The sequence below is a fragment of the Microtus ochrogaster genome, chromosome 15 (assembly GCF_000317375.1).
Source record: "Microtus ochrogaster isolate Prairie Vole_2 chromosome 15, MicOch1.0, whole genome shotgun sequence".
NCBI classification, from domain to species: domain Eukaryota; kingdom Metazoa; phylum Chordata; class Mammalia; order Rodentia; family Cricetidae; genus Microtus; species Microtus ochrogaster.
In genome coordinates this window covers 36,244,648-36,259,893 of record NC_022017.1, presented here as the reverse complement: position 1 = coordinate 36,259,893, position 15,246 = coordinate 36,244,648, and the positions used below count along the sequence as shown (strand labels likewise).

At 47.5% G+C, this 15,246-nt stretch overlaps 2 protein-coding genes across 6 annotated transcripts in view; one reads left to right on the top strand and one right to left on the bottom strand.

Moving 5' to 3' along the window:
• The window catches only part of Tg (thyroglobulin), a 171,522-nt gene that overhangs the window by 117,761 nt on the left and 38,515 nt on the right, over nt 1-15,246 (top strand). The gene's annotated exons all lie outside the window — the stretch shown is intronic.
• The window catches only part of Sla (Src like adaptor), a 50,231-nt gene that overhangs the window by 12,877 nt on the left and 22,108 nt on the right, over nt 1-15,246 (bottom strand). For 3 of the 4 annotated variants that reach the window (XM_013348913.2, XM_026782401.1, XM_026782402.1), the window contains 2 exons: nt 8,757-8,854; nt 36-135 (listed from right to left, as the gene is read on the bottom strand). In XM_013348913.2, coding sequence (XP_013204367.1) covers nt 36-135; nt 8,757-8,817 — 161 coding nt within the window. In that variant the 5' untranslated portion in view covers nt 8,818-8,854. Of the gene's footprint in view, nt 1-35; nt 136-8,756; nt 8,935-15,246 lie in introns of those variants that run through there. The other variant, XM_005354536.2, reaches the window with a different exon arrangement.

The window sequence follows — 15,246 nt, the reverse complement described above, 5'->3', positions numbered from 1 at the left end:
GTTGGGGATATACATGTTTCGAGAGGATCACTCACTCAGAGATCACACGCAGTTTCTCTCCTCTCCGGAATATCGGGGGGCTGATGTCAGGAGATGGATAGTCATTCAGCACAGCCAGGAAGTCGCTCTCAAGTCCTAGGAAGCAAAGCAGAGGGTTTTGACTGACGGGGCACAGGAGGGAATTGGAAAGAAGGAGAGATGAACCTGCTGGGGGTTTTCCTCTGGAGCAGTGGTTCTCAATCCGTGGGTAACCCATTTGTGGGGTCCCACGCCAGATATCTTGCTTATCAGATATTTGCATCATGAGTCATCACAGTCACAAAATTACAGTTATGAAGTAGTAGCCAAAATAATTTTATGGGTGGGGGTCGCCACAACATGAGGAACTGTATTAAAGGGTCACAGCGTTAAGAAGGTTGAGGACCACTGCGCTGGAACTGCCTAGTTTGTGCTTCTGAAGCTCTCTTCCCTCCCATCCAGTGTTCGAGGCCTCTTCTCCATGGAGATGTCCCTATGTCAGGCCGCCAGGCCTCTGACAGCTATAGAACATGATCTTAGTACAGGCCCACCTTGGCCACAGTGTTCCCATCTGAAAAACTCTGCCCAGAGACCTAGAAGTTAGTCACACACAATCTGGCTTTGTCTCACGGTCTGCCCTGTGTCTACAAGCCTCAGTGTTTCTAATGTAAAAATGGGGTGGCAGGTGAGAAAATGCCTATCCCAGAAGGCTATGAAAAGACTCCTCCGTGGAGGGACTCACATAGCCCGACTACTCCTTGAGGCAGTTAATGGGTTGCTATGGAGAAGGAGCCATTCCCTTCAATGGTGTGGTCACTGAGAAGTTGCCTGAACTTCTGTAAATATTCCCCCATCTGTGCTCACACAAGTAGTCCTACTTAAACTGGGGGAGCCATGATAAACACAGATAAGAGAAGGAGCCATTCCCTTCAATGGTGTGGTCACTGAGAAGTTGCCTGAACTTCTGTAAATATTCCCCCATCTGTGCTCACACAAGTAGTCCTACTTAAACTGGGGGAGCCATGATAAACACAGATAAGAGAAGGCCTAGTTGGAAAGAAGGCACCCAACAGGAGGAGAATCCAATAAGAGAGTAATGGGGGGGGGAATTTGATCAAAATACACCAAATACATGTATAAATGTGGTTTTTAAAAAAAAACACCCTTAGTACTATTTTTTTTTCAGATGCCCTTCCTAGGACCTATGGTCACTTGTGGAAGAGGGCTGGGCTAATCAGTTTGGAGTCTCCCCCAGGGCCAGGAGGCTCAAGCTCTGTGGTTTAGAACCCCCTTCTCTTGGGGTGGATGGGCACTTTGTCAGGTACCCAGACAGCGGGGATCTTAAGTGCCACAGCAATGGCAAATGAAACCTGAGTACTTCCTGATGCAGGTACACTAAAATTTCAATTTCTTAACTTGACATCTGAGACTCTGCATGACCTAAATTCTGCCTCCCCCTAATAAGAGCTCACATATGTATGAAATTTTAATGACGTTTTGCAAGGGGGGATGTACATGCTCTTTGGTTCGTGTGAGCCCAACTGGCTACAGAGATGCAGTGATAAGATGCAAATCTCCTTCTTGATGCCAAGCAACGTTGGCTCCATCCTTTGTAGTTTTCCATAACTCATATGCACTGATGCAGGTTAGTGCTGGGGTTCACTCAAGGGAAACAGCATGCTTACAAAGCAGCAAACATGGTACCCTCTGTATCTGCTAGCTGGGTGTCAACCTGCACATTCTCGGTTGCATCTTTTACTTCTTCATTTAGTGGCTCTTCTCTGAGCCCCAATCCTGAGCCAGCCTTGTCCTGCTTCATAAGACACCACGTTCTAGATCCCAGGGTCATATGAGCTGTTGCTTGTGCCCAGTCACAGAATGTTCAATAGAACCCCAGGACTCGGCTGTGCAGGCTGGGCCCCTAGCAAGCATCTTTCTGTGAGGTAGACCCCTGTACCAGAACCCCAGCTCTGACCTCTCATAGTCTGAAGGTCCTACTGCCAACTTTTCAATCTCTTGCACAGACTGAGCCAAAAGAGAGACTGAAGATGAGGCTGAGTGAGTGAGATGAAGAAAGGTTCCAGGAAAGGCGCTAACCGCCGATTGGGAAATGAATCAGAAATCTATCATCATGGTGGAAGAGCCCACGCAGATATGTTGTTCATTTGGGGAAACTGAGTCATGGGTAATAAACTATGTAAATTTTGTGAGAGGAAACTAAAATCAAGTGTCCTAATGAGTCACTGGACAGGAGGAAGGGCTCCCAAGAAACAGCTCTGCCGGATCTGAAAGCTTGGCTCAGTGAGACTGCCAGCCTGTGCCTGTGGGTGAAGGAGCCCCACACTCTGCCTTAGGATATTTTAAAAAAGAGGTTCTTCTCTTTGTGACCCAGATACCACCCCAGAAATTAGAAGCAGTTGTCAGTTTTGGATTAGGTTTGAATTCAGAGGTCCTGAATCTTGATAAGGGGCAGAGCCAGCCTCTGGGGCATGAAGCTTGTGCAAACTTGGAGGTTCCCTGTAAGTAAGACAAAGGCCAAGTGCAGAGTGAGGGACAGGAGAGGGGAAATTAGAGACAAACCTTCCCCCAGAGTCTACCCAGATGCCAGGGCTAGCTCTGCAGAGTCCGGGTACCTAATAATATGCCACCTTTCATGCCCACCCCCACCAAGGGTTTCCTGTTCTGTAACCACGATAGGTTGATAATTCTCTTGAGATAGACATACATTTTCCCGGCCTGATGTACTCAAATATGAAACAGCCTCTTACTCACTTGGCTGCCTCAGCAGGGGGTGACACACCTTTCTCAGGCTTGCCTTACTTCCCAGACCCTGGAGTCTTTCTAGGTGCTGTCTCTCTGCTGGGTCACCATGGCTCTCTCTCACTTCTACCACCCCTCAGCAGCTGCAGCCAGTAGAAGAGGGTTGATGCTCTGTTATTCTTAACCTGAGGTTCTCCTTCGAAGCGATGTCGCAAGGTTTCCCTGGTACATCTGCGTGACTGTCAGAGGAGTACTCTACCTGGCTGTGAGCTCAGAGAGGACCGAGCACCTGAGTGTTTAGTGTCAGGCAGCCCTGGATCCAGCCTGGAGCCTGCCTCTTAAAGGACATTACAGACGTGTGTATAGAAAACAACAAGGATCAGACCCTCTTTCCTGGGGTCCTCTGTGCTACCTCTCCAGAGTATTTCAGGCAGAGAAGTACTCATTGGCATATCCCCTTATGACAAACAGGGTAGAAATGACTCCTAGAAACTCTTATCTGTGACAAGAATAGAACGTTGAAATAGAGCCTGTGCTCACCAAGGTGTTTGAGGTTTGACGCCAGCACACTGCACAGTCAGGGTTAAAAGTGTGAAACATTACAAAGCCACCTTTTATAATGTTGAAAACAAAGTGGAACAGAAATAAACAAAACACAAAAGCCCATTGTGAATGCAAGAGTTCCAGTGAAAAAATGGAGGGGCTTATGGGTATTATGGTTTCATGGTAGCCAAGGCAGCTTCTCGTGGAGCTTTCCTAACAGCCACATTTCCACAGCAATGACAGTGAAATGTCACCAAGAAAGCCTTGAACTTGGGCTTCATCCTAAGGGTTCTCTTAGGAATGTCGTCTGTGCCCTCATCCCCTTATCACCAGAGGCAGAACACCAAAGGACCAATCACTAGAAGTCACACAGCCTGATCTAAACCTTAGGGACAACAGCCTAGCCACTGTGAGCAAATTAGATTACACAGCCCCCTCTGTCTTTCCTGAGCTCTGGTCCCTAGGAAAATAAATATTGAGAGTAGGAATGTATTTTCTCTTCAAGACATCTTTTGACCTAAGTTTAAGCTACCTGTTTAGGCAGACATACAAAGGTAGCATCTAGACTTCTGGAAACAAAATGAAAGGGTGGTATAACTCCATTAGGACTTTACCTTACATACAAAGTGGATTTTGTTTCCATTTCCAGAGAGCTGAACATTTAGATCCAACCAAATGATGAGTGAGGCAGAAGGAGGGGGCTAAGGAAGGAGGGGGCTAAGGAAGGAGAGGCATGATCAGGATGCAGATTCACAGGACAAATGTGTCCTGACCACGAGAAGCCCAGAGCCTTTGACACCATCAAGACTGACCCAAATGCCCCTGCTTCAGAGCTCAGAAATTTGAAGGAAGGCTCTTTAACAAATCAGAGCTTGATGAGTTCCCAAATAAAAATGGGAAATAACAAAATCTGCCTTGTGGTAGATTATGCAAGGCTGGTTTCTGTGACTCACAGGTCATTCCCACACAGGACAAGCATACTCTTTCACAATCAAGACCAGTTCCAGCAAGAGCATCGCCAGGAATGGCAATGGGAGAAAGGTATCTTACCACCTTTAGGTCATATAAACACAAACTCCACTTGGGAAAAGGGAAAAGGAATTTCGGAATACCAAATATTTGCTGATACCTGGTGAGTGAGCAGGGGAACAGAATATAGAAATGGATCATGCAGGGAAGGGAACCAGAGTAGAAAGGATCCAGACAGAGCTTACTGGGTGCACATGTTACCTAGTTCATAAAGAACAGGCTTGTGAGGCATAATTATTCTTTAGTATGTTATGACAGCTTCTTTTCTATGCTAGAACCTATTCAGAAGCTCTACAACAACTTTTGTTGTAGCAAAAGCTGTACCCATCCCTTCCTCATGTTCTACCCGACCTCATAGGTCACCTGATCCTATCTGGAGGCTGAGGAAGGCAAAGCTGGAGAGAATCAGTGGCATGTTAAGGGAACATCATGAGTCTGCAGGTCTAAGATCAATTCATACAGCTCTCTTTGCAGCTTTTGTCCAGTCAACACTCCATTCTCCAGAGAGAACGCCCAGACCCAAGGGAGCCTTCAGAGCTGATGCAGGCAGTCCTTGTGGCTAGTGGTTGCAGGGCTAAGTGGCTTAATAATTTCAACTTCTGCTTTTATGCTCCCTTGGGTCATCTCCAAGGTCACCACCATCAGGCTTGACTTTCAGTAACTTTGTCAGGAAGCAACACACCAACATAGCCAATTATATGGAGCTGCAGGCTGACATGCAGGAAGACCCTCCAAGTTCTGCTGATGGATGTAAGCCAGGTCTGTGGGTCCTACTATCTACAAGCATGGATTTGGTAGGGTACTTACTTATATTTTATGACATTCATTAAGTGTAAAGTGACTCAAAAGTTAAATCCACTTCATTCTAAAGTCATCCCATGTTCCAGGAGGGGGTGGGGTCAATGGTTATAGAAATGAAGACCCAGACCGAGATCTGACTGGTGCTTAATTTACGGGGTCTCTCACAATAGCAATGTCTTTGTCATTGAATTAGATGAGCAGGCATTGCTCCTAACTCTAACCCTGTCCAAACACAGTCTTCCCCGGAATCTGATGGAGAATAAGAGGGACACCGGATATTAATCTCAGGCAATCCAGTTGTTTAACTTCCCTTCTCCCTGATGAGCTGGCAGACTTTAGGAGACTCACTTAACCTTCCTGGCCTCAGTTTTCTCAACTGTGAATTGAAGAAGATGATCGTGATGATGTGGTTGGGCTATTTTAAGAATTAAGTGTCAGTGTGAAGGAATTTGCATGTGGTATACTATTCTTACAGGAGATGCGTATGTGCATGCAATGGTCCCTGTCGTATGCACAAAACTCTTAGAAGTGTGTGTGGCACACCTCAGGCACCAAACCACATGTGGATTACTTCTGTAACAGAGGCACCATGATGCGCTATCAATCACCTCTTGATGTGTATTACATGGGGAGTCAGGACTATCCTGATTCTGCCAGTCTTAGAGACTTAAAACCCACCAGAGCCTGGTAGGAAATACAGCTTGCTGTTCCTAGCCACCTTCCACCCACCGTCAGTTCTGCTGGATCTTGAGGTTTCTGTTTCCTTCTTCCCTGCCCCCCTTGCCTCAATCAGCTATTTCTTCATGAGAATCAGTAATGTCAATGCATGTGGGATGGGTGTGATTCCCATCCTGGCACTGTGGGATGGGTTCTGAGCACAGCTGGTTTGTGTGGACGACTCTGACATGAGATGTCACCGTAGGTCACAGTGATGGGGAAGGAAGAAACTGGGGGGGAGGGGATTATCACAGCAGAATCACTAAGTTGTCTTTAGCGGGTGGAAATATGTATTTCCCCCAACATCCTGGGAGGTCCCCCCGCCCGGATTTTAATTAACTCTGTGCTATATGAATATGGCCCAGGGGAGGTATCTGAAGTTTACATGGTCTGGGAAATTTCACTATTTGAAATACTGTGAGAAAGCTCCCGGGGTTTCCAGTTCCACTGCTTTTACACTTGAGAGATGCTCACAAGTCCACATTTGGAGGGAAGTCCACACTTGAGGGATGTCCACAGAGTATACAGCCCACTGACGTAGCTGACCTCACGTGGAGCTTAACGCGTTCCCACCCTCACTACTAGGCCACTGTTCTTTCTTTGTTCTATTATGGTGGTAAGGGATCTTGGAAAAGTCCCTGATGAAAGGCTGGGGTAGTTCCCCAAGGTCACAACAGTTTCTGAAGGACACCATCTGGGACGCCAAAGGATCTTTTGCCTCTGAAATGTACATTATTCCTACCGAATCTGACCATCTCCTTGTGACATTAGTCCCTAGTGGTCACACTGATGAAGAATATTCCAGAAAGCTTAGTTGAGAAGAAAATAAACCATAAAGCCATATGCCCAGGCCTTCACTGTCCTGACATACTGAAAGAAGGAGCTTCCAAAGGCCAGGAGAATTCTTTTGTCTTGAGCTCCCTAGGGCAGAACCAGGAGCTTTCCTGCCCTGAGCTCTCTGTCACCCAGGCCAAGAGAGGAAGCTATAGCCGCAAGCAGGCCTGAAGCATCAGCAATTCAGGCACTGCCTGATGGGAACCTATTAGAACCTATTAGAACAACAGCACCGTGGCACCTTCTCCCTTATTCAAATAGGTACATGAAGAAAGAGGAAACCAAGTCAGGTCTGACAACAGAGGAAGTTTTCATGGTGGGGCAGCAAAGCAGCTTGTCAAATACTGGATGTGACTATCTGGATTTGAGCCTGCTACAGGCCTGGGGAATTCTCCTAACCAGCAGCCAGAGGGGAGACACCTAAACCCCCCTCTTAGGGGTGACCTCCAGCCCACACAATGGAAAAAAAAGAAAAAGAAAATTACTCCATACCAATTTGCATTTTAAAAAAGGCAAATGGGCAAGTCCTTGGAGGTCGATGTTTTCGTGAGGCTTGCTCAAGCATACATACAGGCCCTTCTGCCCCAGTTTGAGAAGCGGTAACTCAGCAATGGATGTGGAGGAAGTGACATTATTTTACCCATTCTCTGATGCTTGTCCAGCCAGGAGTTGGTTAGAAAAGAGTTAGTTTGGGGAGAGTAGAAGGAGGCAGATTGGGCCACTCTGCCTGGGACAGCCCATCCTGAACTGCATGTGGCAGGCAGATGACACACATGCTGTTCACCTTACCTTGCAGGCCTGTGAGCATTCTTACTGCTTTCTCCTTTAGAAGGGGAAGTATTAGGGTTAAAAATCAAAAGTCCCTAGGAGTGCCCCTGCATTTGACTTGAAAGGGTACAGGTGCAGGCTCTACCCTTGTTCATAGCTGGCCTCCGAAGGACCATCAGGCTATAGGGGTGAGCAGTTTGTCGGCTCTGTGTGGAGAAAGTAAGCCGCTCCTTTGTTAAGGGCCCACAGGTGTCATGGAAAAAGCTACCAGCAACAGGGCAACTCCTACTTTTATGAAGTCCTTGTTTGGCAAGCAGGATGGTTAGCTGAGCTTTATGAACTCAGTGTTACAGGGCGCAGTGAGAGACACTGTCATCTCTTCTAGGAGATGAATGAGATCCTGAGTGTGATGATTTGAGCGGGGAGGAAGAATGTCCTGTGGTACCCTGGAGCCACCCTGCAAACACAGTTGGCTATCACCCTTCCGACTCCCTACAGGGAGCTCTCCCTCCACACAGCGCTTCTCACTGACCTGACTAAAACTTTTCAGAAAGAAAGATGAGGGTGTTAGATAGGCCACATAGTTGACCCTCAAACTCCGATGATGCCTTGCCCTCTGCTCACACATGTCCCCTCCACCCTGTGTCCAGTTGTTGAAGGACTCTTTGAATCTTTGGAAGTCTGGTGCAATGTGTGATAAATTAACACATAGCTGAGCTTGGCCACCCCGATTAACCCACAGCCCCAGCTGCTTCTCTAGAATCTGCTGGTCTATTGCAGCCTTTATTAGACAGGAGATTTCTTTATCTTCAGCAGGATGCCTTGAAAACAGTGTCTATATTAGTAAAGGGGCCCTGACCACACAGCTCTCCAAGACTAACTGTGTACCTAGGTGTGTGTATGGGGGGTAGGATTTATCATGGATGGGCAAGCAGGATGACCAAAAGTCTAGCTTTCAGAATCAGATGGTCTTGGGGTGGGTCTCTGGGAGCAGTTAATGATATGACCTGGGTTGCCTTTGTGAGGCTAGGTTTTGCTGACCGTAAAATAAAAGGACAGAACTCACCGATCTCAGGGTTCTCTCTCAAAATGATAACACTTTCAAACCGCCAAGTGTCTGACCCTTTCAGATGTTTGTCATTAAAAATTTGAGCCACAAAGTGAGGGACTGAGCACCAGTCTCCACGGCACAGTTTCAACAAGCACCATTGTCTACCACTGTCCAGGCTTTCCCGTTGGTCACTGTAGGACCAAGTTAAACACATCTCCAGAGAAGTCAGACTTACCCTCAGTGCCAGGTAATGGCCTCTCCAAAGGTGGAGGTGTGGATTTCAGGCTGTTCCCCATCTTTCTCTTGCCTGGGACTGTGGAAGGTACTTGAAGCCTGCGGTACAAGAGACACACACGTAGCATGAAGCGCACCCAGAGCTCCCTGAGTGGAGAGTGACCTAGTTCAGAGCGCATGGTGCATCATTTCTCAGGCAGCACGCTCCTTGAAAGGCTGCTGTTTTTTTTTATGTCAAGATGCGAAGCATGAGTGTTGGTTACAGAGGCACAGCTCAATTCTTTTATCAAGGGAATGACAGAGAAAAACCACAGAGAAGGAAGTTGCTCACAAGGGCTGTTGGTGGCAAAAGTTTCCATTCCTCCACACCGTTGCTGAGCAGAGCAGGGGGTGCTGGAGAAGTTGAGCAGTGTTTTAGAGAGCCCCGAAGAAGCTGTGCTCACTCAGACTGTAGCCAACAGTTCTCAAGGCCCAGGAATTCAGGCACAAGACATTTAAGAGCTGAAGGCCTTCACAGCCTGAAGGGGCAAGGCCAGGCCAAGCTGGGGGCCTCTGGGTCTGACTCTTCCTTGACTGTTTGAATTTCCACACCTGTGATAACGAAGAGCGGCAAAGGCCAGCTTTGTGGCCACACCCTTTACTTGGTTGGTGTATGCTCTCCATGCTGCAGAACTCATTCACCTCTACTGTAACCTTGATCATGGCAAAGCCCTGTGCCCTTAAAGAAACGGACTCTAAAGGGGAAAATAATTGACTCAAGCTCATATACAGGGAAAGGAGCAGCTGTCTGGGTTACCTCAGGATGATCTCTCTGGGAGCCCCACACAAACTACAATGCTGCAGTTCTCCCTTACGAACCGATAACCTCTTGACAGGTTTTTTTTTTTTGTTTTGTTTTTTTGCCTGCTGTTGGGGACTACAGGCAGGGTGGCTTTGGTTAGCTGTCACAAAACTAAGTGAGATGAAGCTGGTGAAACACAGGACGTGGCCTGACTGGCGAGCATCACGTTAACAAGCATTCGAATCCAGAGATTTTGCACAAGTATTTCGAAGAGAGAAGAGAGTCTCAGGGAAGCACAGGGAAGGTGGTCACAAATAGGGACAGAGTGGTTCCTGTTTCAGGGGACAAAGGGAAGAGACTAGCCAGTGTGGAGGAGGACAAGAAACACATAGTCCAATGGGAAAATATATTCTGCTTGTTCTGAGTACACAGCTTGGGTCAAGACCTCTTGAGTTTGAACCAGTCTCCACTCCCTAGACCCTGGCTTCAGATCTTATCCCCATGCCCTGTTTATGCAGTCAGTCTCTAGCCACAGGGCCAGCTCCTCAGAAGCCCCTCATATGCTGAGAATATCACAGGTCAAAGTTGTATTTGTGCTCCCAACCTACTATGTGAAACACAATAACATAGCACCATGTAAGGATGGGGTGTTGCCCCTTGTGACCAGGTAGCCAAAGGCGACCTTGACTCCATCCTGGTACACATTATTAAGAGAGAAGATTGGACCACAGATGTGAGCCTAAGAAAAACAAAAACATCAGCATTCAAAATTTGAAGTACAACTTTGACCGAGTGCACATGGCTTTTGAGCCACTGCTAAGCTTAAAGTCTCAAGTCCTGTGTCCACAAGTTCTAGAAAGAGCTACGCTCTGAGAGCAACCCCTCCAGAGGAGGCAGAGGGAGGTCTGCACTACTTCCTAATTCTGGAGGAAAGGAGACAGGCGGTGGAATCCCTCAGCTATTCCGAAGCAAGGAGAACAAAAGGGAGGCTTTTATTTTAAGAGTCCTGTGTTGTCAGCGTTTATATGAATGAATAGTGACTGGATGACAGTACTCCATAAAATGTTTTTTTAAATACAGAATGGGTGATGACTTAACCCCTCTTCCCTGCCGGCGCAGTGAACAGTTCTGGGACTTCTAACCCACACCCAGCCCTGAGCCAGGGGCCTCTGAAAGACAGGACCTGCTGGCCAGGCACAGCGCATGTGCTCTCATTCAAACCCGGTTCTTCTCAAGTGTTTGCAAGCTGTTTGAGGAGCCTACGTTCCTAAACTTCAGAGAGAGAAGGAGAGAAGAAAGGAGGGAGGGAGGGAAACACGGAGGGAGAGAGGAGAAGAAAAGAAGGGGAGGATGGGAGGAGGAAGGAAGGGACGTTGGAAGTTTACATTTTTTTTTTCATAGAGGAAACCTGAGATGTACAAAAGAGGCAAACCCAAAGACATTAGCTGATGAGGGCACAGGATGGGCTGGCCCTCCCTAGGCCCGGGCCTTCTGCTCTTACCTTGCTTCCTAGGTTCTGACATGCTATCCTCTCTTTCCTTCTCCTGACAAAAGGACGGAAGAGCCTCTTGGACCTTTGAGTCCTGTTACCTCAACAGCACCATAGCATGGCCTACCGCCTCACAGAGCCTCCAAGAAGGGGTTAAATCACCACGTGAGGGCTTTTATTTGAAAAGAGTGGCAATGCCCAGAAGCAGGGGAGCCGGGGCCTCCCTGAGGAAGTAACTGAACAATTTGATTTAATCTGTGACAGTTTTCTGCAGTGGCTAGAGAAGGTGCAGGAGACTAATTGCTTCTATGAACAATAAGAAAAGGGCAGAAGAGAGCTGAGTTAATTAACGCTGGTCCCGCCTCTCCCTGACCTCCTTCCCCTTCTTGGAGGGAGGAGTGTCTCCACCTCCAGGTCCAGGTGGAAGGACTGCAGGGCTCATCGCATTGTCACATTCTTCTGCCTCTGTTCCTAGAGCTAAAGCTATTTTTCTGTGTGGTCTTTAGCCTCGGTTTCCACTTCTGAACAATGAGAGGAGTAGGAGAGCGGCTCTCCAGACAGGGAGCCTTTTTACCCCACTTCATTCTAGCAATCAAGACTCCATGGATTCTGGAAGATTAGTAATAAGAGAAAAGAGCCTTCATCATTTTTACAAAATCCCACTGGGGAGAGCATGAATTCTGTCTTTCTATCTTTGGGATGGAGGGAAGATAGGCGGCAGGTGCCAAGCTGCCTTCATACCAGCATTTCTGCGAGCAGACCCTACTTTTTTTATCCTAAGAGGGTAAAGGGTCAGAGGTTGGCCCAACTGCCTCTGGTTCCAGTATAAAAACCCCATCATTCTTGACTACAGGCAGCCTGCCCTTTGTGCAATCATGCTGCTGTCTGTCCTCTAGAAGACACGGGACAGTGCATGTCTGCCCGCTGAGTGGTCCAGGAGGCTGGGCTCTCTATGTTTTCAACAGCCCTTCTCTGCTCCTCCCTCATCCCCCTCCACTGTGGGTCTGCATCAGGGCAAGGGGTCTGCAGCTCCCAAGCTGATGGCATCCCACAAGAGAACCATGTGTCTTTCCTACACAGCACACTTACTGCCCTTGTCTGCCTGTGGGTGGAAAGGAAGGTTAGCTGTGCAATTTTCAGACCATCAAAAAGAGAGAACATTGAAAATCAACCAGGGGCAAAGCAGAGTCCACTCTTGGGGGCACATAGGAGCCAGCCTTCACCACAGCAGGCATGAATATAAAACCTGAGAGGCCAGCCTTCCCTTTGAAGGAAGATATCTTCTACAACTTGACACCTAAAAAGTATTCTGGTAACCATCTTGTAAGGTCTGGGATCCAGAGACTGCTAGTCAGGAGCTTCAGTGTCCACTTGACATGTCACCTCTGGTCACAACAGTGATACATGAAAGAGCCCCCAAGCAGATCAGTTTTGCTCCGTGCTGCACGGCACTAAGCACTGTAACTACTGACTGTGCACTCAGTCCAAACTAGCTGTGGGCTGAGGTTTCAGAACTAGGCAGAGGTGATGCAGAGGTCAAAGCAGGCTCCTTTGCTCCAAAGCCCACACTCTCCCCACCTCTGGGGACTTGCCCTATCCTCTTATCCTCCCTCCTAGTCTGAGAAGATGACAGCAAAGGGATTCTTCAAAGTCACCGGAACAAAACTTGGCAGTCATAAACTCTGAGGGGAACTAAGGGGAAGAAAGGCCAAGGGGCCTCTTAGAGAAAACACAGCCATGACTGGAAGCCTAGGCCTGGCAACACACTGTGGGAAGGAGAAGGTATTGAAGGCATTCATGAAGGCTTGCTGCTATTTCAAGGTGGGGGGCAGGGGTGTGAAGTAGATCCTAGACTTGCCAACACTCAGAACTGGGGCACGCTAGGTCAGAATGGAAGAGAAACTGGTGACCATGCTGAGGTAACATGTAAAAAATTACCTATGACCATAAATATGTAATGAATGTATGATACATATTTATGGTCTTGCAAGATAGCTCAAGCTGGCCTAGAACACTGGATCCTTTGCCTGAGCCTCTGACGTGCTGGGGTGACAGGCATTCACCACTCTGATCAACTGCACGAAAATGTGACAGCATACGCATGCATTAATATATCAAAGTAGCCCGCGAAACTTCCCCAGGAGTTTCCAAGAGCTCTCTCTGGGTGTGGGTGCTATCACAGGTGAATGTGTGAGCTTCTGGGGTACACATCTCTGTAGTCTCCATACTTGTCTTATGTGCATGAATCGGTTTTGTGCCTCAAAGCTGGGGAAGACAGAGAGAGCTCCGCAGGAGGGTCTGCAGAGCAGGGTTAGCATTGCTAGTTTGTGTCTCCACTACCCGCTTACTGGCTGTGTGTCATGTCTCCACTCCCCGCTTACTGGCTGTGTGTCTTCAAGCCACTTTTTTCACCCTTCCTGGCTCTCTACATTCTGTTCTTTTCTACCCATTTAAAATAGAAATGTATGCTCCACAGGCTTGTTTGGGGGAATTAAATTGCTGTGTGTAAGTAGAGCTGAGGTGTGTTTGGTAAATAGTAGCCCAAATGTACCCACGGCAGGTCCTTTTGTAGTGCCAGTCATTAAATAACTCACTGTGCCAGCTGAGCAAATAAATCACTTGCCCTTTCTAGGTTGTGTCGCTTCATCTATTCTAGCCCTACCCCCAAGGCATGACTGGCCTTTGTATTTCCATGTCTGCTCGAAACTTGTTCAGTGATGGCTGAGGGTCTGACACTTCGCTTCAGGGAAAATAAGAGCTGTAATGGGGGCTTAATGCCAGGCTCCACTGAGAACCTGGCAGGATTTCCTGGGGTACCACACCACATCCTGGCCTCAATTGACAGGTGTTTCTCCTTGAATAGGTGTAGAAGGCTGCCAGGGCAGCCTGCCCTGTAGCCTCTCCATTCCTTGCCCATTGCTCTGTCCTGCTGCCCATTCCTGTTTGCAGCACAGACAAAATGGTCTGGGCCAATGCCTCCTGGTCCAGCCATCCTATATCTGACTCACGGGCAGATGAAAAGTTTGATGGGAGAATGACTTAGGGTTTTCCCAGATAAGTCAATCCACACCCATGGGTGGCAGGCAGCCAAGGATACCAATGAATGTGGTAGAAACTTATCTAAACCATTATGAAATCTTTCATTTTGTAACTTGATTGCATGAACATAAATTTTATAGACAGAAGCATTGCTTTACAGTGTTTACTAGACAATGCCTAGTCTAAGGTGGTTTAAAAGGTTGGTCTGAATGTATTATTTTTGAAGGAAGTCTCCCCAGGAGCTCAGTATACAAAGCAGACCAAGTCAAGTTGCTTCTTATCTCAGATATGGCCTTGGGAAATGGAGGTTCAATTATAGGAGAAGGAGGCTGGCAGGGACTCCCAGGGAGATGCTACCATGTGCACAGGAATCTGGGCCCCCAAACTAGCAAAGCTGTGATTTCTTCATGATTTCATCTTTCCCAGCAAAAGTTCCTTTTGCTTTTCATTCATACACATGACTCACCCACATGACTCACAACCCTATCAGCAAGATAGAAATCTGGGTTCTGCCCAAGGCAACAGGCATAGCTGATTGTCCCTTTCCTAATACTCAACTTGGCGAGGTTCTCAGGTCTGGTAGCACTAGGGCAGCTGCCCTCCCACAAGGCCCAGGGTAATTGTTACAGTTGGTGGAACACTCTGGCCACTACTGTGAGCTGAATGCTGACTCTAAGTTGTTGGGGCCATGACTGTCCATTGCTTGTTGATTTCTGTATCATTTCTTCCCCTCACAAACCCAGAGCACGGTCCTCAAGGAGATCAGAAGTAGATAAAAAGAAAGCCACAGTATACCCGACAGAGCCACTTGCAGTGACCTGGCCATCACTGAGCAATCAGTGCTGAGAAAATCTCTAGTTTGGAGTGTTTGACGTTTGTGGTGAAAATGTCATGCCATGACCTATTACTGGCTTCCTGCTTTACATCTCTGGATGTGTAGGACCCATGGGTCTCCCAGCAGTACTAACTGACCCTGAAAAGTTGAAATCAACAGCCTATAAGCTGACAAAAAGTTCATTAGAGTATATTTATTATAGCATGTGATTGGTTCATATGGCATCCATTCAAGTATACCATGTGCTTTGACCATATTTACCCCTTTACTCTCTCCTGACCCTTTCCAGTGTCATTAGCTACTTTCCTTTTCCAAATTATTGTCCCTTTATTGCCTGCATATATGTT